Consider the following 23,686-nt stretch of genomic DNA (forward strand, 5'->3'; position numbering starts at 1 on the left):
CTGCACTTTCTGAATTACAAGTTAGATCTACATCACACTGGAAGCTGGAACTTTACAGTTCAGAATTAGCCCCGCCACAACAGTAATAAAACCAAAATGTAACTCAACCATGAAATGTATTAAATGAGGCACTGCCAAACAAGTGCATTTGGCCTTGCACGACTTCCAACAGGCCAGTGAGCTTGGCTTGTCAGGCCTTACGTTCTACATGGGCTTGGTTTCAGTTCTGAACTTATTTTCACAAGTTGATTTGATAACAAATAGACAAATTAGACTGCACAGGTCTAATTTGGGTGAGTTAAGAATCACAAATAAAGCCATTTGTACGTTAGAGGAAGACAACAAGAATTTATTCTGTTTCTGCACTGGGATAACTAATACATACAAGTCCTGATGCAATGAGTTCTTTCCATACAACTTTTATCAACTAGAACTGCAGACATCCAATGAAAGGATTGAATTGAATATTACTAAGGCTATTAGGAATTTATTTTGAAGCTAACATGCAGTTTATGCTATGTGTTATTAAAATACGTGATGGCATTTGATTTTTTGTGCTTCTGCCAGCAAACTGTCCTCATCTGGTGCTGGGAATTAAACAAATTCTCCCTCCTCTAAAAGATGCATGAGTGCAGAGAGCTCTGGGGTACTGGAAGGCCAAAGATCCTTCCTTTCCTTTTGGAACAGTCATCAAAGACCAGCAAGTGCACAGCACACACAGAGAAACAAACCCAAAAAGCTTTAAGAAGTAAGAATGACGATAAGAAAAATAATCATACTCAAATTAGCTCTTGTACATTGGTACTCCTATTCTTTTATAGTATGTTTTTCTACAACACAACAAATGCTGGGAAGCAAAATTAGATGCTCTTATCTTCCAATACTTATTCTGATCTTGAATCCCAATTTTCTCTGCGCAAACCACATATAGATTTAGATTCTGACAGTGGGAACGGAGAAATATTTATAGATAAAGAGAATGAAAAAGGTGAGAGCACTACAAAGGATGTTACATAATAATTACCTCTTCCTAAATGGGAAATGTTTTTATTCATCATATCGGTTAAGTTGAAGGAGTTCACTGCCACAGGAATTTAGGGAAAGGATTCTCAAGAACTGAAGCAACTTTTAGGTTGATTAAAGCCCACAGAACAGCATTATGAGGACTGGGATAATCCTCCTTTGAAGAGAAAACCTAAATTTTAAGTTAACAGCTCAGTTCAATATCCAGCTAAAAGTCAATTCATAGAGATAGAAAAAAAATGGAGGGGGGGAAGGGAAGGAGAAGAGAGAGACCATAATACAGCAACATAACTTTACTGAAAACAGTAACCAAGAGAGTCCATTTCTCCTGGACTCCTTCAGTAAACAAGTTTCTGGGCAGGTTTCTCTGACACGACAATAGCCTGTAGTTTAACAACCCAAGGGGAGATACAAAGGCAGCAGATACATCAAGGATTAAAAAAAAAAAAATCTGTGCAGCATTTAGAATGCCCTGATGCCAACGGGGGGGGGGGGGGGGGGGGGGGGGGGAGGGGGAACCTTAAAAGAAACAAAGCAGCAAAAAAACCCTTTCCAAAGCACAGACTTTTCTGAACGACCTAACCCTTGGCAAACCAAACTCTCTAGGAAAGGGTAGGACTAGAACAGAACAACAGAATAACTTTCATGGAGAAAGGGAATACAGGCCAGACTTCATGGAGGAGTCAAGAGAGACGACTCCTCCACATTCCCACTCTGGGTCACCCCAGCAAGGGCCAGTTTTTCAGGAGTCACCAGGTGACAGAGACTTTGCACCCAAGGAGAGATGAGGAAAATGCAATCAAGGAACAGCTCTGTTTGCTAGAAAGGGAGAGCATGAAAATGCTCAGAATACATAATTTCACATATTCTCTTATAATTTTCTCTGAAGAAGAAGAGAAAAAACTCCTCTGCTACCACCAAACTCTTCCCACCTCACCTGTGCCCCAGTGTCAGCACCACAGTGCTCAGCAGCCCTGGCTCACGATGATACCCTTCACCTACCCCAGAATGCCACTTCAACACTTGGGCATTTGTCTACCATGTTCATTTATATATCCAAGGTCATTAAAAACTTGCTTCTACTACACATAGCAATGCATTATATCCGTCTTTTTAATCTCTGCTTCTCGCTGGGAGAGCACTGTGCTTTAAAATCTGCAATGCATTTTTTTCCTCCTGCCTACCATGGGAAAAGATTTCCAGCAGCCATTAGCTACAGCCATTTTCACATCTCATTTTAACAAGCTATAAAAGCAGAACAACATGCCAATTACATGAAATAAATAAAATGAGTGGGTACAAGATGCCTAAGAAAACCTCTTGCACTGCATATATTTGTTACAGAGTGTATTAGGGTTTCACTAATGCATTTATAATCCTGCAGAACAGTCTGGCACATCTGCATCTTCAGTACAACAGAACGGCAGAGATGATAGAATCCTCAGAGAATTTCTATTTGAAATAATTTTAGATCTGTTTTATGTATACCAAGGAAGCTGCCAGTCAATCTGATCTTCAAACACGCTGAACTCCACAGAGGGAACTCTAGTAAACTGCAGACTGTTCACCTAAATGCATTTATTTCAGCAACATGAAAACTAGTAGCTGTATTTGGCTAATAATATGTTGCACATTTGGAACTTCGTTAAATACCTTAATTGTGTAGCAGAGAATAAGGCAGTTAATTTACACAAAAGGACACAGAGGTGAATTCTATGTCTACATCTCTGAACAAAATAAGTAAATTCACTGAACATATGGCTTATTAAATTTAATAGTTCCTTTCCAAGATGATTCTGATTGCCATGTTTTGAAAGATAGGATTTTAAAAAAAATTTCTTTTGGATATTTGCCGTTAAGCAGATATACCATCTGTCTCCCCAGCCGAAAAGCAACTCAAGACTTTGATTACTATTTTCCTAACCAAGATCTAGGGTAAGGTATTTCTAGTACACTGATTAACTAGATCTGACATCACATCTTGGACCTGTTTATTATTCTTTTTCAAAGAACTACCCACATACGTGCACAAATGTACTACATGGTGTGTGATGAGAGAAGCATAAGGAAGCACCATCACCTTTTGCATCACTTTCAAGCACTGTTAGTGACACCGTGTTATTCAAATAGGCATCTTGTATTTTCACTCAAGTTTTAAAGAGACAGATGTCTAAAACATAACAGAACACTCCAAACTGGACTAAAGAATTTCTGTTATAAAATGCTCACAGCGGGGAGGAGTGGGGGGGGAAGGAAAGAAAAAAGAAAAGTAAAAAGGAAGCCACTCACAAATTTTATTATAAAAAAAATCTATCACAAATAAGATGCTGGACTGAGCAGATCACACAAATTCTGTATATCAAGGGGAAAAGTGTAAGTCTGACAGTATGCCAAAATCTTGTAATTTGCATATTTTATACTTCAAATCCTCAGAAGTCCAACTCATTTTTCCTGTCTAGTTGTTTTCTAAGGAAAATCTTTCTCGCTTGTAACCTTCAAGCTGACACAAGCAGTAACTCACCTGTGTCTGAACCAAAATGATTCTTTCATTCCCACTGATAAACGTATAGTTTATGCATCTACTTCTTAAGTCACCGGGTATCTCTTTCAAACGCAGGGTGAGGTGGGAGAGCAGCCCAGCAGCAGCGATCAATGGACTAATGGCCCCTAATCAGTCTCAGGGACCAAGGATAACACAGGAACACTGTAGGCTCGGTCCTGACTCCGAGGGTGATCATCACTGCTCATTTAAATCACAGGAAGCTCCAACAACAGAGCTGAACAAAAATAACCCCTGGGTACGGTGAAAGGCACGGCAAAAATCCACAAGTGGTAGGAACCCATAAATAAATAAAAAACAGGTTTCATCCTACAAGTCCTATGTATATTATGGAACTCATTTGTTGCTACAACATTTCTCTGCTGTATCAAGCACAGTATTAATCATTTTTGAATGACAGCTTGACTTCTAACCCTACATCCCTCAAACAGGGAAAGCTCTGCATGGCACTGCCCCTTGTGTCCCTGGTCACCTTCATGTGGCCCGACAGCAGCTGTGACAGTTCCCTTTTCTGGACACCATGAAGCTTGTAATGATGTAAAATAAACCAGTTTAAAAGTTGCATTTAAGCGAATTTATTATTATTTTTTTTTAATTTTCTTTTGTCCTGGGACAGCACAGCCAAAGCAGAGGTTGTTGTGTCCCTAAGGCAGGCTGCCTGCCTTCCACCCAGCCAGGAGCTCTGGATAACACCTGAACAACTTGCCAACAGCACTCCAACACTTTCCAACATTTTAACTTTGCACAGTCAGCAACATCACAGAAGCATTTTGTAACACATCTCAATTAAATACATAAATAATATATAACCCCAGAGGGGCAAAAGGAGAGTGGTGATACAGTTGGACAAATGGGAGGCAGGAAAATGTGTGAGAAGCAAAATCAGATGGGTCAGAACAAGAGCTGTAGAACAGGCAGCAAAGATGTCCAGAGGAATATGGTCAAAAAGAAGATATGCCGGTAGCAAACAAGATCTTTTTTGGGGAGGAGGACAAGAAGCAGAAAAACACTGAGGAACAGTGAGGACAAACAGGGAAGGTACAGTTCCTCACCTTGGTTCCAAGATACACTTTGGTACACTCAGCACTGCTAGAGCTGTGCAGGTTTATTCTGGGTTCCATACCTACAGTCATCACATTTTTGTAGCTTTGCCATAAATTCACAATTTCTGTATGTGCAAATCAGAAATTTCCTTCATTATTATTGATAAATCATAATAATGAAGTTACTTTCTTAGTATTTATCAAAATCCTTCTTGAAATACCATTAGTATTATTAAGTTAAAGCTAAAACAGACTTGCAGAGCCAAGATTTTGTTTCTAAATCTTGCAGAATTCCTTTGAATGTTAATATCTACTAAACTTGATCACAACCTGTTGTACTTACACAAACATTGTAACAGCTTACAGAGCTGTGGAATTCAACCTGTATGAGTAAGTAAAATAGACCTTGAAAAATTAGATAAACTGCAATGAGGAGTATATATTTAATTACAGTGTGTCTTAGTTTTGGGGGGACAGGCTTATCTGTGAACCTCACATTGGAAGTTCCAACACACACACTCTTTTCCTGCTGCTACCTTTTCTTGCAGCTCATTTGTTAGAACAGGTTTCACTGTGTTTCTATTCTAATGCAAAAATTATTAACTAACCAAATGATAAATGCATACACAATTGCATTTTAAGCATGAATGAGTCATATATGCGCTCACATATGGAATCTGAAACAGAAATTATCATAATGTGAGGTGTTTTGGTCCAGCATCTGCTCTTGGAGACATATGTCTCATTGCTCTGGAAGTCTGTAGGGCTTTTATTAAGTAACAGATTTTTTTTTCATAGTTACAGAATTCCTGTCAGAAACATACAACTTCAGTCCATACTTATATATGTCAGCTGATTATGTCGAGCTTTAAGAGTCCCTCTGGTTCTTTATTCTTTAGAGGAATCCCCAGGAGGTGTAACTGCATTGCTCTGCCTGACCCACAGCCCACGCTGCACAGGAGGACCTGAGAGACACCACAGGCTGATGCTGGGCTTCTGAACAGCCACTCTGTTACTCCTGATTATTTTATGTCAGGGCATCCTAACATCTCTATAAATACAGTTTTGCTCACCTGACACAGTTCAGATCTCTACCAAGTGCATGTGCTACAGTCCTGTCTGTTGGTTTAGAACCAATCCCTGACAGTGTGTCTTTGGGTCTGTTTCTACATTAATTTCAAAGTCACTGTCTTCTTTCTCTTCTCTCTCCTTGTGCAAGTTTGTACATCTTTATAATACCTTCTGATTAATTTATCACATAGTAAAGATTTTAAAAAATCATTATCCTTTTGATCTAAAAATCCTTATATTTCATCTTTAATACGTTCTTTTGAGAGGATCTTTCTGGAGATGTTGCCACATATGTTCCACTCCTCTGAGACAGAACAGCAAAGCTCAAGAAATACTTCAAATCACATTTAAAAAGGTTTGGAAAGTTTTTGTTTGTTAAAAAAACCCATTTCTTTCAAGCTAAGAAAAAATAAGAGTATATTGCAGTACATATGGCACAAGAAGACTAACAAAAAGAAAATACACGAAACCAATATTTGAAACAGTGTCAAAATTTATCACCACAGAAGTGATCTGAAGCATTTTTAACATGCCATTATTTCATGAACTAGACTCGAATAAGGAGGGAAAAAAGTCAAGGAAAGAAAAATCCTGATTTCTTCAGCTCGTTTTTCTAAGATGATCATTATTTCTGCAAGATGATCTGTTCCTCCGTTTGTTTTAAGCCATGCAAAGAATTCATCATACGTAGGAAAAGCGAATAACCCTCACTTTGCACATTAATACTGTAATACTCTGCTTTATAAAGAGTGCTTTTAAGCCATCACGTGTCAAACAAAGCTAGGAGATTATCTGGAACCACATTAAAGCTCAAAGCACTATGTTATATTAGACAAAAAAATGTAGGAAGGTGGAATAAATGGTCCTTCAGACAAAGAGCAGCAAATGGCATAATATTTTTACCAAAGACTGAAAACAACGGGGGGGGGAAGATGGTGAAAAAAAAAAGTAAAAAAAGAAGAAAGCAGAAAAAAAAAACCCTTTAGTATAAAATATCAGAGGACTGACCAAAACCAGAAGCATACAGCTGCCTGCTCTACCTCCATTACACTTCACCATGTAGAATTATTTATCTTAGTGATACTACTGTGAAGTCCTCAGAATTCTGTCCAAATCCTCCCCCTCACCTCCAGCCTTCAAGCTGAACTGCTGCAGTGCTGACTGCCCACAGAGTGTTTTCTCAGGATCTTTAGAAAAACAGCTGGACTGACAATAACACTGAAAACACTGATTATTAATGTCTGCCCACTGTGGTTATAGGTCAGTCTCCTAATATTTATCATTGGTCTCCTATTTACCCTTTTTTTAAATTAAAAAAAAATTAGTAATTCATAATGTTAATCACATCAGACTGCCTTCATCTGTCCTACTATCTAGGGAAGCAAAATGTAATTAATGAATTCAAAAAATCCAAAAACATAGGAGAACTTCAGCTTTAAATTAATAGAAACATTCATCTGAAAAGATTAGATGGCATTCTGTCACCTCTGAGAGCTGATACTGTGCTCCATTATGAACTGAGTGTCCTTACTTCTTTATAAGGACATTTAGTCCACAAATAGAGAGTCTACAGGGGACAGGACAGTGAGTCCTGATTGCAACAGAGGACAGGCTGGGAGCGTGATCCAATCCTGAAATTTAGAACTAAACTGAATATGGGTACCCATCTTCAGATACTCTTGGGGAAGTCAAATTATAGGTTAAGAAATAAAGTATCTGAAAGAATTAAATCTGGTTAAGTATCACAACAGAAGTGGTCTTGAAGTATGCAGTAATTATCCAGAAAATTAGAACTGGCAAATGAATCTGGATGATTGAGACTCAAGGAGTCTTTGAGCAGCTGCCCAGGGATATATTGACAGGACTGGGCACGTAAGGTTGATTATTTCACTATTTAATGCTTAAAATGTAGAGAACGCTGCAAAAGAAGAGAACTAACTGATTTATAGATATTATTAGCTTTAGAAATAACAATGAAATGCATCAAATATTTGTATCCCCTTCGCAGACCTATAACACAAGCATTCAATTCCTAGCAAACTTGTGGCACTCACCCACACATTAATCCTCCAAGGCCAACAACAGCTTGGAAGGTTTGCCACAGTAAAAGAAATATTAAAGTGAACACCAGCCTTTATGTATAGATAAAAACAATCAAAAGTTTTTCTCTGTACTGCTATAACATGCTTTTGAAAAACAGTACACACACACAGTTAATAAAGACATTTTTGATGGCAGTTTACTACTTCCTTGCACTGGTGTGATGTTTCCTTGGCTGCCCCAAAGCTGAAGTCTCCTTGGACTCCTCCTTCCTTCGTGCCTCACATCCCTCTACTTGTTCTCACCCACTTGTCTTTCCAGGGTACAGATCCCAGTCTTAGCCTTGACCTGATCCTTCCCACCCCACACTTCCTATGCACTGCACTGCAAAACTGTAAACTAGCACAAGTGTTAGTGATGTCCTGTTTTACTGAGCAATAAGAAGTTTAAATGGAAAAAAAAAAAATCTACAAAAGACAAACTCCACTCTGTTAAGCAATTACAGCCATTCCCTTGTTTTGTCTTTATTCACACTGTGTAATATGGCTTAAGGCTACAGCATTATGTGGGAGATACAAAAATAGCATACAACTCCTTAAAATAATTCTCCTCTTAAAGAAAACTGGAAAGAGGAGTAACTTCACTGTAATTCATCTCATTTCAAGTTTACTAAATATAAGTGTTCTGTGGAAAACTGATAAACCCATTTATCTGCTACCACACAAGAAAAAAATAAAAAATAAAAAAATTCCCCCAGGAATCACGATTACTCATTTCTTACAGCTCAGCATCTGAGGAAACAGAAGCTATATTTTCACTCTTGAACGCTAATTTGATGTTGAGAAAAGTCCCTTAACCATTTGTGTGAAAAAATCCAACTGCTACCTTTCAATATTTCTGAATGACAGTCGTGGCTCTGAGCAAACAAATGATGCTCACATATTGTGCCTTGCCTACAGGCATGTTGCTGCAATTGGATGATATTATGCCTTCTTACAAGATGGTATCTCGGTTTCAATAGGGCAAAACATGCCAAGGAAATTGTGGTTTCCATGGGCGCCTTGAACTTCCAGGCAAATACAATTCCACCAACTCGATGATGATCTTCTCCATATAAGTAAAACACCACTGAAAAGCCTGAATGACTTGAACAGTCAGCAATTATTGAGGTATTTATAACAACTTCAAACCCCACAAAAGTCATCCTCTCCACTGAATAAGTTGCTCAGCTGCAAGATCTGACCCAGACAGATGTTATTTGAAGGCCTTCAATGATACCAGCATGGTTCTTAATAAAATAAAAAGTAAAAAACTACCAAAACTACTTCCAAAACTACTTCTTCCATCTCAGCCTATAGGAAAACAAGCTTGATAAATTCATATTTTTATTTCATTTACCTGCATTGCATATTTAGGAGCACAGAGATAATAACAAAGGATGGAAAGTATAACTATGAGTTTGTATTGCATCTAAACACAGTCTGCTGTGGTCTGGGAATGAACTGTGATACATTCCAGGAGTCAACTACATTTCTTAGAGTCTGGTTTGTGTAAATCTCTCTCTCAGATCCCATTCCCTGACCACAGACGGACAACACCACAGACTCATGGAACAGATAGTACATACAAGCCTAAGGTTCTTACATATGTTAAAACTAGGGCAAATGCCTTGAGGAGCCAGCACAGAATATGCCAGTAACTTACTCCGTAGTAGCTACACCTTCTTCTGTAACTTCATTCACAAACAAAACTGCCTGTTCTTCTGCCCCTGGTGTTGTTCTGCTGCACAGCACTAAGGACCTAGAAACTTGTGGAGATTTTCAAGGTAAGAAATAAGTTTTTACACAACTCCAGTGTAAGTGGTGTTAATTAAAAGTATTCATGTAAGAAACCCAAGCAGACAACAAGGAAACAGCCCCCTTTTAGGACGTGGTTGTTCCAGCTACTGTTTTCATCTACATTACTCTGCTGCCAGTTGTGAAAATTATTCTCCATAAGGCCTCTTTTCTTGCCATTGCTTTACACAACTAAAGGAAGAGGAACTGTATAGAAGCAGCACCTCTCCCAAAAGTCAGTGGGTTTAGCACAAGAATGTGGAAGATCACAGCAATGGCACCCTCTGGTGACAAACAGTAACACATAATGAGGTCAATTATTCAGCCTGGAAAAACATTTAAAGCTACTTCTTCATGTAAATCTGTTACATGGAAAGGATTCCTCCTGCAAGCTGCAAAAGGTCAGCCTTAAGAACAAGGATAACCAGCCTTCAATAGCAAGTAGAGGAAAGGTTAAGGAAAAGACAAGTTTTTCAGAATACTTCCATCTCCCCAGTATCACATCTTTCTTTCATAGGTTTAGTCTAACCTGATGTTCTTTAACCACCAGATAGACAAACTATAAATTGAAAAAAACGGTCCTCTACTTTTATCATAGATAGCATTTCAGCATGGTCTCTGTAGTGCTACCAACAGCTTTTGAGATGTTAAAGAACATTGATGAGAGGTCTGTGAGCCAAAGACTGAACGGGCAAGTGGTTTGAAAGTGGACAAACAGCTGCTCCTAAAAAAGTCTCTCATTTGATTCGAGAGGCAGAGCTTCAGCCTCCCTGAAGCATTGCCAATCATCCCCATAGCTTCTTACAGGAACAGTGTCCCAGAGTCAGCAATTTCTAATGCTACAGAAAGACTGAACAAATAGATAAAAGTACTTCCCTTATCAATGCCAAGGAAGGAGACTTTCATAGAATGCATAAAAGCTTAAGTTAAGTATAAAGTTGTCTTTAACCTGTGTGAAACAGAATGAAATTAAAAGCAAAGAAAACAGTTGATTTCCAGGCTGCTCCTACAGTATCTGACAGAAGCCATCCAATTCTGCCAGGAGCTTCTGCAGAAAGTCAAGTCACAAAAAGACTTCATGGGTAAAACATAAAAATCAGACTTATGAATTAGATTTTCTCTTCTCTGATCTAAGGAACAGAACTTAGGAAGCATCTTTATAATGTACGACTGAAGAACTAAGTGAAAAAAAGTTGTACAATAAAAGACTAACATAATAATAATCTCTCTGGAAACTCATTAGTTATGGGATAATTTAATTTTCAACAAAGTCTGTTTATTCTAATACAACCATATAAAATCTTTGGCACCAGAAGAGCTGAGGGATCATTTCCTATCTATCCATTTTCTAACTGAAGATGAATTCTTTCCTACCTGGGTAGAATGTTACACTTCAACATCATGTTAACAATCAATTCAAATACACTGTCTTTGAGAAGCTGACAGGTTCCTTGAAAAGAACAGTGTGCAGAGTGTAAACAAAAAGCATATCCCATGAAATATTTAGAAACAGTAATGATACTTAAACAGCCTTACATGTGTGACAATAGGTATTCACTGCACTACCAGAGCCAATCAGACTCAGGCTGAGCTTCATAAATGAAGGACTGACTAGAAAAAACAGAATGTACCTTCACCCAATTATGCACTAATCACTGCAGTATGCAAATCTTTGTAATTGGGAAGATTATTAATAGTGGGATATGATACATGAGGAAAGGTGCCAGAAGGCTAAAAAGGTACCTTGACAAATTTCAAGAAAGCTTTCGGTAAAACTTCACAGCATTTTTGCAAGGCAAGAAAACATAAATTCACTGTCTGGATTCCTGTGGTCTGTGCTTCAGTTTACAAGGGAAATATGAAATACACAGGTTTTTGTTTCATCATAACAAATTTTGTTAAACACCACGTACATGCAAACCTGCCTGGGAAGGTTTTATTGCTCATCAGCCACTTGCTACACATTTAGTACCAAGCTGGATTGACTTTCTCTGATACACATCTCTGTTATAGAAAAGAATAAAAAGGCATTATTCTAACTGAGTTATGCTTTGAACAAAGGCACTGCCATTTCCTTACCTGGGTGACCTATATCATCTAAGTTTGCTTTTCTAATACTAATAATTGACAAACTGAATAATGTGCTGTAATAGAGTTCTTGTTCAACATAGTTTCATCATTTCGCTCAACTAGATGGAAAGGCTCATCATTAAAAGACTAATTGAAAAATCTTGTGGTTATTTTGAGAGTTTTTTTTTTTAAAAAAGCTCTCCATGTTGTGACCTTCACGCAATGATGTAGATACAGCTGCAGGCAAAAGCTCTTTCTCTCTGAATTCAGGAAAAAGGAAGATCCCAGCTAGCCTCAGCAGTTTATGAACCCAGCTGCTTCATTATTCTCCTGATAGCCTTAATTCACCAGCCCATTTTTCTGTTTTCCTCAGTTTCCTGGCTAAATACTGGACTGAATTTCCTAGGTCTCAATTCCTGGTTGCGTTGTTTCGTGCAGTTATATGGAGGTCAATCACATAATCCAAAAAAAAACACCATGAAGAGAGAGACTGGAAAACAGGATACAGCTCCAGCCAGACCCTTGGAGGGCATACGGACAAAAAGCCTGATGAGGTTCTGCCAGAGCATGACACTGGTCCAAAATCACTGACACCTCAGGGGCAATGAAAAACTGTACAGACACTGAAACCCTGCCTGAAATGAATGGGGAAGAACACTACGGACACTCAAGGTGTAAGACCTCTCCTCACCCTTCATAAGAGGTTGTTTTATTTTGCAGTGTTTTTGTTTTGGATTTGTTTGGTTGTTTTTTGGGTTTTTTTTAACATTTCACCCATTTCTTCTATATTCAGGAGGGCCAGAGACACATGTATGTCTGGGAGGATGAAACCCGGGATCCTGATGTACATCCCTCAGGTCAACACTGAACTGAGGGGAAGATCTAATGGCTGCCAAACTCTGAATGCCACCTACAAGCAACTGAAGGTCAAGATGTTGGTTGTTTTTTTTTTTTTTTACCCCTTTTAGGCCGCCTAAGCAGACCTTTCACCCTTGTCACTTTTCCAGCCTCAGTCTCCAGAATATCATCAAACACCGTGTTCCAGACAGTATCTATTGAGTTCTTTCAGTATACCAGTGTGTGCAGCACTACTTCACCACATCATCCTGCCGACCTAGACTTCAGTGTTGCTGGGTTTTACTAAAACTGAAACAAACTTTTAAGCACTTAAATACTGTCATTCCATATTCCTGTCTTCCACAAGGCTTTAAAGTTTACCAGTACTACCTATTTTTTGTCCTTAACCCCATCATCTACATCCCTCTACACTGAATGCATAAGCCATTTACCTGGACGAAATTGAGCTGATGTGTAGTTAAGTCTTTAAAAGTCATCCCTGCTAGTCAATTCCCTCATTAGGAAACCACTTCCTATCAGAAGTGCCCTCAGGTTTTGAGAGCACATCAAAATTGGATCCACTTAAGCAACCGAGCTTTGATACTGTGCTTAATGACTTTCTAAATTTGTCATTTACAAAGTACTTTACAAGCCTTCCTAAAGCAGAGATGAAGCTGCCCATGTAGGAGCAAACCTTCCCAGCTCTCCTCCTTCAGGGTGACGTGTGACGTACACGGTGCCATTTTCTGAGTATATGACATTTCATTTCAATCTCACCACTTCCTCAGGACCATCTGGCCACCTTCTCAGCTATGAACAGATCGTACAACTGTGGCAGCTCTTCCCCTCTTCTCTTTCAGATCTGTCCCTCCTGTCATTTCCAAGCTACCTGGGTCGCTCTGGGAGAGAAACAGGCGCAACGTTTTCCAGGCAGCAGCACCAGCTGAAATCAGCACTTCACTATGACACACACAGTGATTCTACAGCTTCCCTGCTGCTTCTTGTACACAAAACATTGGTATTCTGTCTCAAAATTATAAAGGTAGATTGTATTTTCCCCCCCCACTTGAGGACTACACAGATCTGCTCCAACTGCATCACCATTAGTCTAAACAGCCCATACTTCCTATTGCTGAAAGTGAGTATTTCTTAGTGGGAAACTTTAGGAAACAAGCTTAATCTGCCACTTTTTTAACCCAAACAGAATTCTGGAACCAGGAACATTCAAACCTACTTTCAAACTGGTTTTGCCACTCAGAGACATTTGCATGCATATGAAAAATCCAAAATATTCCCAAGAGTAGAATCACAGTTTCACCATAATCTTTCCTGCAAATTATGAAGTGTTAAATAGAAAGCTGGAAAAAAAAAAATTGAAGTAATAAAATATTGAGAACAACATGTCAAAATTACAACAGTAAAAACAAGAAAATAAACTCCTTGGTTGTCATTTGTCTGGTGCCTTTTTGTAAACTCCTCTGACACAAAAATATAATTTCTTTTCTATTGTAAGTCTGTTATTCAACATCCCAAGAAAAGCCCAGATTATAGTGCTCATATAATTGAAGCAATGATAAAATGCGAGGTCAGTTTAAATTATGAAGTGGTTTTTTTGTTTTAAAATTCATTTGAGAAATTAGTGTATGAAATGACCACTGAAAACTTCATAGAAAGGAAAAAATAGAGAGAATATAATTTCCCTAATTTTTCATAAGATTCAATCAGAAATACAACACATAAATAGAGCTTTTCATATTCTACCTTATACTTTTTCCAACTTAATTTTTTTTTATTCATAGCACTCCTTCATTCAATAACAAGTGATATGCACATAAGATATTGCCTGTTATTCAAACTTTTAATTACTACAGTAAAAACCACCACCAATGTGGTTTTTTTCCAAGGTGGAAAAACAGTAGAATTCATTGTCACCAACAGGTCTAGAATAGGAAATACTGATGGATATGGAACCTGAAAATATTGGGGCAGCTTCCTACAACACCTTTCTACATGACTTGAATCATCAGACCCGATGCTGGAGTCAGGCTGGCTCCAGTGGAGGATGGAAAACCTTCTCCAGGAAGAAAGGAGGTGAAGTGAGGAAAGGGAAAGCACACTGCTGGATTCAGGGGACTCTCCAGGTTCATTCCAATAACACATCACTTTTCCACCCCTCTCAAGGTGCAGCTGGGTATCAACACAGGAGTGTTTGCTTCTCACAGGTTTTATCTACAAAGAGCTGCCAAACCCACAGCGTTTTCTTGTGGATTTCTTTAAAACGTGCACAGATTTCCACAGTAATTCCACAACCTTGAACTCTCCCTTGTTTTGCTGACCTTGGGGATTACTTTATTCCTCCTCATTCATTTTTGTCTTCCTGCTCAGTTCAGAATCATTACTACTAAGATAAAAGTAGTCCTTGATCACCTTTTTTGGTCTGACATTATTTCAATAATATGGTTTCAGTCCTGGAAATTCTTCTCTTCATCCCTCAAGACACCCTTTTTTTTTTTCCTTCTTTGACACACAAATGTAAAACGGAAACATCTCAAATGTTTGATATTATAATATCAATGCAGAAATCTCATTATAAACATTTTGTTTTCTGTCACATTCTACCAGTCATATGACCTATCCATTATATACAATAATGTTATTAATACAAAAAATGTGAAGGTGAAAACCTTTTCAAAAAAACCCAAAAAGTCACGACACCATTCCAGATGTTTTCTCTTTCACAACAGAGGAATGAACACAATCTAGATTCACATCAAAAGCCCTCCTCCTGGATTCACTTTGAGCCTACTAGTTCATTTTAGCACTCTGAAATATTACCAAGACCTGCTCCGAGTTCACGTGTTACTTTTCCTTTCTCCTTTCTCCTCTACATAGGATTATCTTTTCTCTTCTCTATTATTGGTCTGTTCAGCTTTTCACTCCCATCTGCCTAATGCCAGTTGAATTTAATCACCTCCCTAATAGCCTGGAACTGGTCATTCAATAATAGTGAAGCCAGGAAAAGAGAAGATTGCAGTTCTGCTGCAAAAGGATTCTGCACATAAATGCTCCTTTAATTATGATCACTCTGTTTTCATGGATTTTTAAATTTACCATGTTTTATATTTTTGAGAAGAACATAATTTTTAACTCAACTTTTAAAAAAAGGAAGACTTCTTCTCTTTTTTAAAAAAGAGGGGGGAAAAAAAAGCACTGGAAGCCTAAAAGAGTACTTGTTTCAAGGTCACTCCCTAAATATAACCACCACCTAAGCTTTACTCTGGAGATAGAAATACTGTAGGCTTAAGAAAGAACACGACAACTGATGAAAAAGCTATTTTTTGAAAGTTTTCCAGAATGTTTTGGGATAAACTGTTCCAGGATTTAATAAAATAAAAAAAAATAAGCATTCAGGAACCGTGGTATATCCCCTGTACTCCTTAGCTGCGGGTCCCCACAGGTAATTCTCTCTACAAAGCTGGCACATGAAATGAGAGGTGTCCTGTATTTCTAACTGACTTTTTACATTTGTACAAAAAAAAGAGTATTTTACTTAAATAAACTCAAATACATCATGTTGAATAAAAATTTGGTGACAGATTTGTGTTACATATTCCCATTGACTTGTCTAAAGAACTTGAGATGACCAGATCACAACAGTAGGAAAAGCTGCGAGATATGAAAAGAATTTAGAGCCTAATCAGACTTCTGAAAATAAAAGTGTTGTTTTTCAAATGTCAATAAGGTGTTTTGTCAGGAAGAATTGCAGTGTATCAAGTAAAACATGGAATTTAATGAGTTTCCATTATCTCAATTTATCTATAAGCATTTCAGACCTGCTAGTATTTCAAGGTTCACAGCATTCTAGTTTATGATAAAATTAAATCATACTAAATCTACAAGTGCAGAAAATGGTCACAAGCTTTGTGAATGGATTTGAATGGGAACAAAATCATATTGCCAGAGCAATTTTTAGAAATTAGGCCTCCTCTGTGCTACTTGGAGATGTGCTAAAAATGACAAAAACAGATTTAATAACACCAAAAAAAAGTGTTGGTCGTTTTGTTTGGGTTTTTTTAAAGGCAGTGCTAGAAATTATGACAGTATCTCAATATTAAAAAAAAAAAATCATCTTTTGGAGTTGAACTACTGTTTCATAACACAACACTTGAACTGTATCAGGAAAAGAGCTTTAACAGTACTTTAAATAAAGTCAGAGGTCTATGCATCATGAGTTCCCTCAAATATTGCTGGGGATAAATTGGTAAAGTCTCATTCTAAGCAATGCCTCATTTTATGCTGGTATCCTGCAAATCTCAAACCATATCAGAGTGCAAATTTCTCTTGAAATATAGATTCTTGTTACTTCCTCTCCAGACAAACACCTGGCAGGTTATTGATCTGCTTCTGAAGGACAGAGTGTTTATTATGTAGGAAACCACTGCTGGGCACAAGCGTGAGAAATTAATGATGGTTTTGTAAGTGTCCACACTGTGGTGCTGAACCAGTGGGGCAACTGTCAATCTATATGATAATGCAGCCCAAAACTTCATGAAATCAGCCATGTGAAGAAGCATCGATTTTTGAGCTAACCAGGGTACGTGAGAGAGTAAGGCTAAAAAGTTTCCTGAAGTTAACACCTCTGTATATTAACAGTTGCTTCTGACTTGTGTGGTGGTTTTTTTCAAGCAACCAAACACACAGAAACCCTTCTCACAGAAACCTTGCCAAGTAAAAACGAATTCCACGTACCGGCTTGTTTCTTGCTTGCTACCTGATTATGTTCTTCTTTCTCCTATTAACATCACCGTTAGAAAAATTACCTATTCAAAATGGATTCACTGCACTGGATTTCTAATTACTTAATAATTCACTTATTATAAGGATGAAATTGAAAAACAAGCAAACAGACTCATTCTTTTATCAATGTCTGTGACAATATGTATAAAAGTAGGTCCTGAAATCACATTTCCTGAGACAAAAGGTGTGTGGCACACTGCTGCCACTGAAATGGAGACAACCACCTTCAGAGAAGTGAATTTCTGCTACAGAATTGAAACCCAATCATTCCATAATGCCAGAATTCTATTAGTCAGGTTTTCTATTTGAAATTACGCTCAGTAGCCTTACCAAAAGTGCACTAAAAATCAGTGGAAGTTGTCATATTTTCTGTGAATGGTACCATTAAAAAGGGAAAAATCAAATAACCAGTCACTTATTCCTTTTAAAACATGGGCTTCCTTGAACAAACCATTATTAGTAAATGCACGTTCCCCCTTTGGTTTTGATAAAGAAATGTATCCTGCTACTACAGGAGATAGTACTTGAAGATTCAATTTAAATAAAAAAAAAAAAAAAGGACTGCTGTTACAAACAAAATCAATGGCACTTCTCTGAACTTCTTTCTATCAATATATAAACTGTAATTTGTTTTTTCCTTGTTTGCTTTGACAAGCAGTTGCTTGTTTTTTTAGTGCCTGGCACACCAGCTTTGTTGAAACCGAGACAACTGTCAGTAAGTACAGGGAGGAGCCCAAAACAAACACCTACAAAAATCCTCTCCTGAGAGGCGCCCAAAACGTATCAAACTGAATTTTATCACAAGTAATATGCTTAGCAGAAAACTGCCTTCATGAGCTGGTGTCAGCTGCTGGAACAGTTGCTCCGAGGGTGTGATGTTAGGGAGGTTCCTCTTCACCTCCTCAGAAAGACAAGAATCAAAACCTTTCGTTTCTATTTTAACTAAGATGAGTTTGCACCTTCATCGCTCCACAGGATGGAAGGAAAAATCACACAAATCCATTTTTACTATTTTCCCTCTTTAGTTCTTGAAACATATGTAAGTGCAGAAAATACCCCAGCTAAGAACTTTAAGGTGATACATATGAAGAACCTGAATCAAGTCACTGCCGAGCTGTTTTGTCCCAAGTGAGTGATGCACTGCCAAAAGTTAATTCTGTGACCTTAATAAACCACACCAAGCAGAAGTGTTCTGCCCCAACCTGATCTATAGGTTTGCTTTCTAAAAGCCCCCTAGTACCAATATGCAAACAGCAAAGTAATTCTTTTACAACTTCAAAAAACATGAAAAAAATACATCAAATTAAATCTGATTGTCACGAATTAGCATCACTGTTCCAGCTACCAGCACACTGTGGATTATTAATATTACCTCAAGCTGTGTAGAAATATCGCATATGAGAAACTATTTCTCTTAAGAAATTTCTTTCTGCTTCTCATCATTAAGTTTAATTTAATATACTCTGAGCACAAACTTGTGTGAAGGATCACGGTGTGAAAAGCAAATTGTAAGATCAAACATGATATATATCATATGATGCATCTGTGAGCATATGATGGTTAAAAAAAAACTACGTTAAAAAGCAGCTTTAGTCAAACTGAGAAAGTGAAAATACCACCTTTAAAAGAAGACTTGAGTATTTTTAAGCATGACCACATTCTCACACGTGTACATTAGGAATGTAATTTAGAATCAGGCCCTACCGTTCTCCTCATCTGACTTGTTCTCGTTGTCGGAGTCGGTGAGGGTGAGAGCTGAGTTTTCACGACTTGACAGCCCAGAACTGCGCCTGGATTTGATCCCTCTTCCCCACAGCCTGATGGCATGTTCCGGAGACATCCCCCCCTCCGTGTCCGAGTCGGCATCGGAGCCCGTGCTCAAGGAATAGCCTTGGTGGAGGATTCCTATGTCTGAGCAGTAGCCACTGCGATGGGGAGAGGGCTCACAGATCCCTAGTTCTGCAAGGGTGAAGTTTGTTCCTAGAGGGGCAATAAAAAAAAAAAAATTCATTAATTTAAAACCCAGGGGAATTATTTTAAGCTTTAAAATAACAGACCTTTTTCATTTCATTTAATTATGCTGTGTATCATTCACTCAAGAGTTGGACTCGATGATCCTTGTGGGTCCCTTCCAACTCAGACTATCCTGTGAAATCTGTGAAATCTCTGGTCTTAACCTCAAACACAGTAAATGCAGCTAAAATGGACAAACATACAAATATACAAAACAAAGGTAGGAAAGGTCTCCAAATTTTAAGTTCCTATTTTGGCCCCAAATAACTAATCACTGAGGTGTGTGATTAACATAAACCTCGCAACAAGTGTTAATGAGATGACCTGCTTTGCTATGTATCTAACCCCGTATTTGTAGGAGCAGAGCATGAGCTTTGAAGCTGTGCACTTGATTACTAGAAAAGAGGAATTTTTTCTCTGTAAAGCTCATTTGCTCATACACAAGCCTTCCACAGACACAGTGAAAAAAACCACAAACCCACGGAACACGAAACCTTGGCACCAGCTTTGCACTTTTACATTTGGTGCAATTGGCAATTTAATAACTGCTGAAGAAATCAAGATAGACCTGGTGAGCATTGTAACTCTTTTCTACCTTTTTCCACCATATTCAAGAAGAAATTGTGCATCAGTACCAAAATCAGGAGGTCACCGGGTTTAAAGGCAAAACTTTCACACATAATGTCAAAGCACGTGACCTTTAGCAGTTAATAACGACTCAGTGGACAAAGTCTCATACATTTTTAAAGAATATGGAGTCCCCCTGGGTTCTCAGGAAGCACAGGCTTGATGGCTGATTTCTGCTTATGTATTTGTTTCCTACAGTAATGAACAGGGCAGTAAAAAAAAAATAGAGGGAAATATTCACTGGTCTCTAAGGCTTTCAAAGGTTTTGAAAAGCAACGTAATTTGAGCTTCATTACATTGGGTTGAAACCAGAACTGAAGTCGCTGGCAGTGTAACTGCCAATTATTTAATTAATTTCTTAATTCACAGAGAAACCAGATCTGTGGTCTGTGTTTCTAAAACAGCAGTTTTATTTTGTACAAAATCAGCTTATGTTTTCTCCTCTTCCTCTATATATTTGTCAGAATAAAGCTCTACAATGGAAGTTCATAGATTAATTAAAACACACGATTAAGTGTCTTCTATTAATAAATAAGTTAACCAGATTTTTTTTAAGTATTACAACTCTTTCACAGATTAGCCTCTCCAGTCTCACATCCAGTTGCTAAATAATTTTTTGGATATGGGAGGTAGGTACACATCTACAGAAAGTCAAACTGGGCCCCACTTAAGATTTATTCCTAAAGCCCATCAATTAAAGGAAGGTGATGGAACAGGGAGGAGCTGTGCCCTCTTTCACCCCAAGGTTAACCTGTAAATGGGCCAGCAGAGAGTGGCCAAACCCCAGGTAAAGAATTATCACCAGGGTAGATGCTTCTCAAGAAATGAAGCATTTAATGGCAATGTTTAAAAAGAATATAAAAAGGCTGGCATTAGAAAAGTCAGCTCGCTTTCATCAACACCAAATTGGCCTGAACTCTCCTAGTTAGGAGCACATTTTACCTGCCTTCTAATATTTAATGTAGTAATCAGAAATTTAGTGGTTTAGTCAAAAGCAAGGAAATCAACAGTCATAAAAATGAGCTTCTTAAGTGCACTTCAGTCTAGAGATTTTTTGCCCCTTTTTTTTAATAAGTGAAGAGCTCTAACACGACAAATGAAACTCAGTTACTTTTAAAGAAAATGTAAATTTTAATCATGTGCAATTTCAGCAGGAGACATTTAACAAAAACAGTTTGATTGATTATGGTTTTGGTTTAGTCCTATTATCAAGCTAACCTTAAACTTATTAATGAAAAGGTCAAAATCAAACCAAAATTAATATAAAAATGTGGAGTGATCTGAAGCTTGGTAGCTCCACACTTTCTGACTTACACAGGTAGAGTACATGTTGACATTACATATATGTTAAAATTACTAAACTCATCATGAAAATGAAGATTTTCAAGTTTTCTTGTTTGTTGGTGGCATAAATGTCTACAAATACACACAAATTACAAATATATTAGCTTAATTAAGCTGTTTTACATCCAAGGTAACACATTTTAATGATATTCTGTGGATTTTAACAGCCCTTACAATCCCATCTGATTTCCCTCTGATTAGCATCCTGTCTTGACGTCAGAATCCGACTGTAACATCCGATGCAAAAAGCATCTTCAGAGAAATTCTTGCTTTATTTGTCTGAGGAAAACAGTAAAGGCACTGAAAGTGAACTACAGTATTCACAGAAATCATTCACCCATTTGAGTTTCATTACCCAGGATTTCGGCATCTCTCAGTAACTGAGCACATTTAAAAAATTTGAGAAGTGGATCACATCAGCTCAAGAACACAAATGGAATCAGGCCCTGAGCCTCTGGGAAAGGATTTTCTATGCTGCTTCTCAGAAATCTCCTTACAGCCTTACAACAGAAAATCTCAAGCATCCTGATGGTAGACATGAAATATTCTAGAAATTTCCCTCTCTAGTTATGTTCTCTGGGAGATTCTAATTAGCTTTATTTAATAGTTTTTCACATTTTCTTCTGCAAAATATTATTTGAGATTGTTCTGTAAGACAGCTTACAGTGTCACAATAATTTGTCCTTGGATACCCATGGATAACAATTTTTTCACATCTGCATATATACACGTTTTATATATACATACATATATAAAAGCAGTTGTCAGATATATATTTTATATCTACATATGCAAAAATTATATTATAATTCCTGATTTCTTTATAGCCCTTTATTTACTGTAAAATATGAGGAAAAGGAGATAGAAATACCATGGTTATATTGTCTAAACCTTTTCTTTATCTGGATCATGTTCTCCTACATCCCTTGTTTCCCTAAAATGAAACTGCCCAGATCTCCTGAATAACATATGAAATGTTGTCACTAATCTATTATTCTCTCATTTGCTCAGCCATTATTGCACATTAAGGTATTAATGGCATCAGTAGACCACTCCTGTAAAATTCACACAGAGGGTAAATATAATCTGAATGCACAGAAATAATTTATGCCGTAATCCACAGCAGAAAGAACCCTACTATTCCTTTGCAGATGAAGTATAGTCTCACAAATGATGAAAAAATACCTAAGTCATATTTCATATGCATTCCCCCTGCCAGAATACTCCATATGTGATCCCAATGACAGAAAGTTCACCAAGAACAACACAGCCTTCCTTGCCCCATTGCCAGTACAAACTACTCTGAGGTGGAGGGAGGAAACACTGACCCAGCCTGGCCTGGGGTTAAGATTTAGTGTATCCTTCAAGAAGTCTCTTCCTCACAGCTCTAAGTGATTAGAAGCTCAAGCAAAGAACATTGGATCCTTGGTGGTGGAAAAGAAAGAAACTTATTTCTCTTGAAAAACACACCACAAAAAATAAAAAGGTTTTTCACTTGCAACTGAGCTTGGCAGCCTCCATCCCCAGTCCCTTCATCCCTACCTGCAGAAATCACTGGACCGTTTCCATTAAAGAAAAGCAGTTAAAACCAGTTGCTCCCTTAAGGTGTGTGTAATCTTTCATACAAAAATAGATCACTAGTACACTAGTTTAGAAGTGTAATACAATGTTATATACTTGATCATCATTGCCCATAATCTACATGCTGTGAATAGTCTCTCAATAGAATAGATGTTTTCCTTTTAATTAGCACATTAGTTGTATTATCTCTCTAGCACAGTTCCTTTGACAGAAATTTACTATTTCAGTTATTTAGTGTACAAACACTGACTAAAAGTGTGTTGACTACAGCGATGCACTATTGTACTCATTATCTCCTCTGAGCCTAGAAAGCATCCCCATATAAACAGAGGTTACTTTCACCCAGCCTCTGGGCAGAGGTCTCATTTGGGTAATTAAAACTGCATGAATTGCCCTTCTGAAGGTGAATCCAATCCAGTTGTGATCGCTACAAGATGCCTCAGAGGAAGATCCTGAAACCAGGAATGCACAGATATGATGGATTTGCCTTCAATGCTACATCAAGTTCATGACTGGACTAAGTTGATAATCAAAAGGATAACTATCACTTACAGTCTTTGCTACCACAATTACAAGTAGCAATGATAACAAGAATCCATCTATTTAAGACATTCCATCCTTTCTCAAGTTCTTGTTATGTTTAGACCTATAATGATTTTGCTGGCACAAGTACCACAATTTAGCTCCAATCTGTGGTATATGAAGGGGTCTCTCTTTTTAACAAACTGTGATGCACACTTAATTTTTCTCAGTTCTTCGTGAATTCAGTCATTACAATGGCAGAGTAAATGATGACATTTCTGAAGAAACCACAAATGCAAAAAGAACAGCACAAGAAAAAAAAT

At 37.7% G+C, this 23,686-nt stretch overlaps 1 protein-coding gene across 11 annotated transcripts in view; it reads right to left on the reverse strand.

The window, feature by feature from the left end:
• TENM2 (teneurin transmembrane protein 2) overlaps positions 1-23,686 on the reverse strand; it is a 625,985-nt gene that overhangs the window by 434,049 nt on the left and 168,250 nt on the right. For all 11 annotated transcript variants that reach the window (XM_027643089.1, XM_027643088.1, XM_027643087.1 and 8 more), the window contains one exon: positions 18,981-19,256. In XM_027643089.1, coding sequence (XP_027498890.1) covers positions 18,981-19,256 — 276 coding nt within the window. The remainder of the gene's footprint in view (positions 1-18,980; positions 19,257-23,686) is intronic.

The sequence above is a fragment of the Corapipo altera genome, unplaced genomic scaffold (genome assembly GCF_003945725.1).
Source record: "Corapipo altera isolate COAL_440 unplaced genomic scaffold, ASM394572v1 75, whole genome shotgun sequence".
Taxonomy (NCBI): domain Eukaryota; kingdom Metazoa; phylum Chordata; class Aves; order Passeriformes; family Pipridae; genus Corapipo; species Corapipo altera.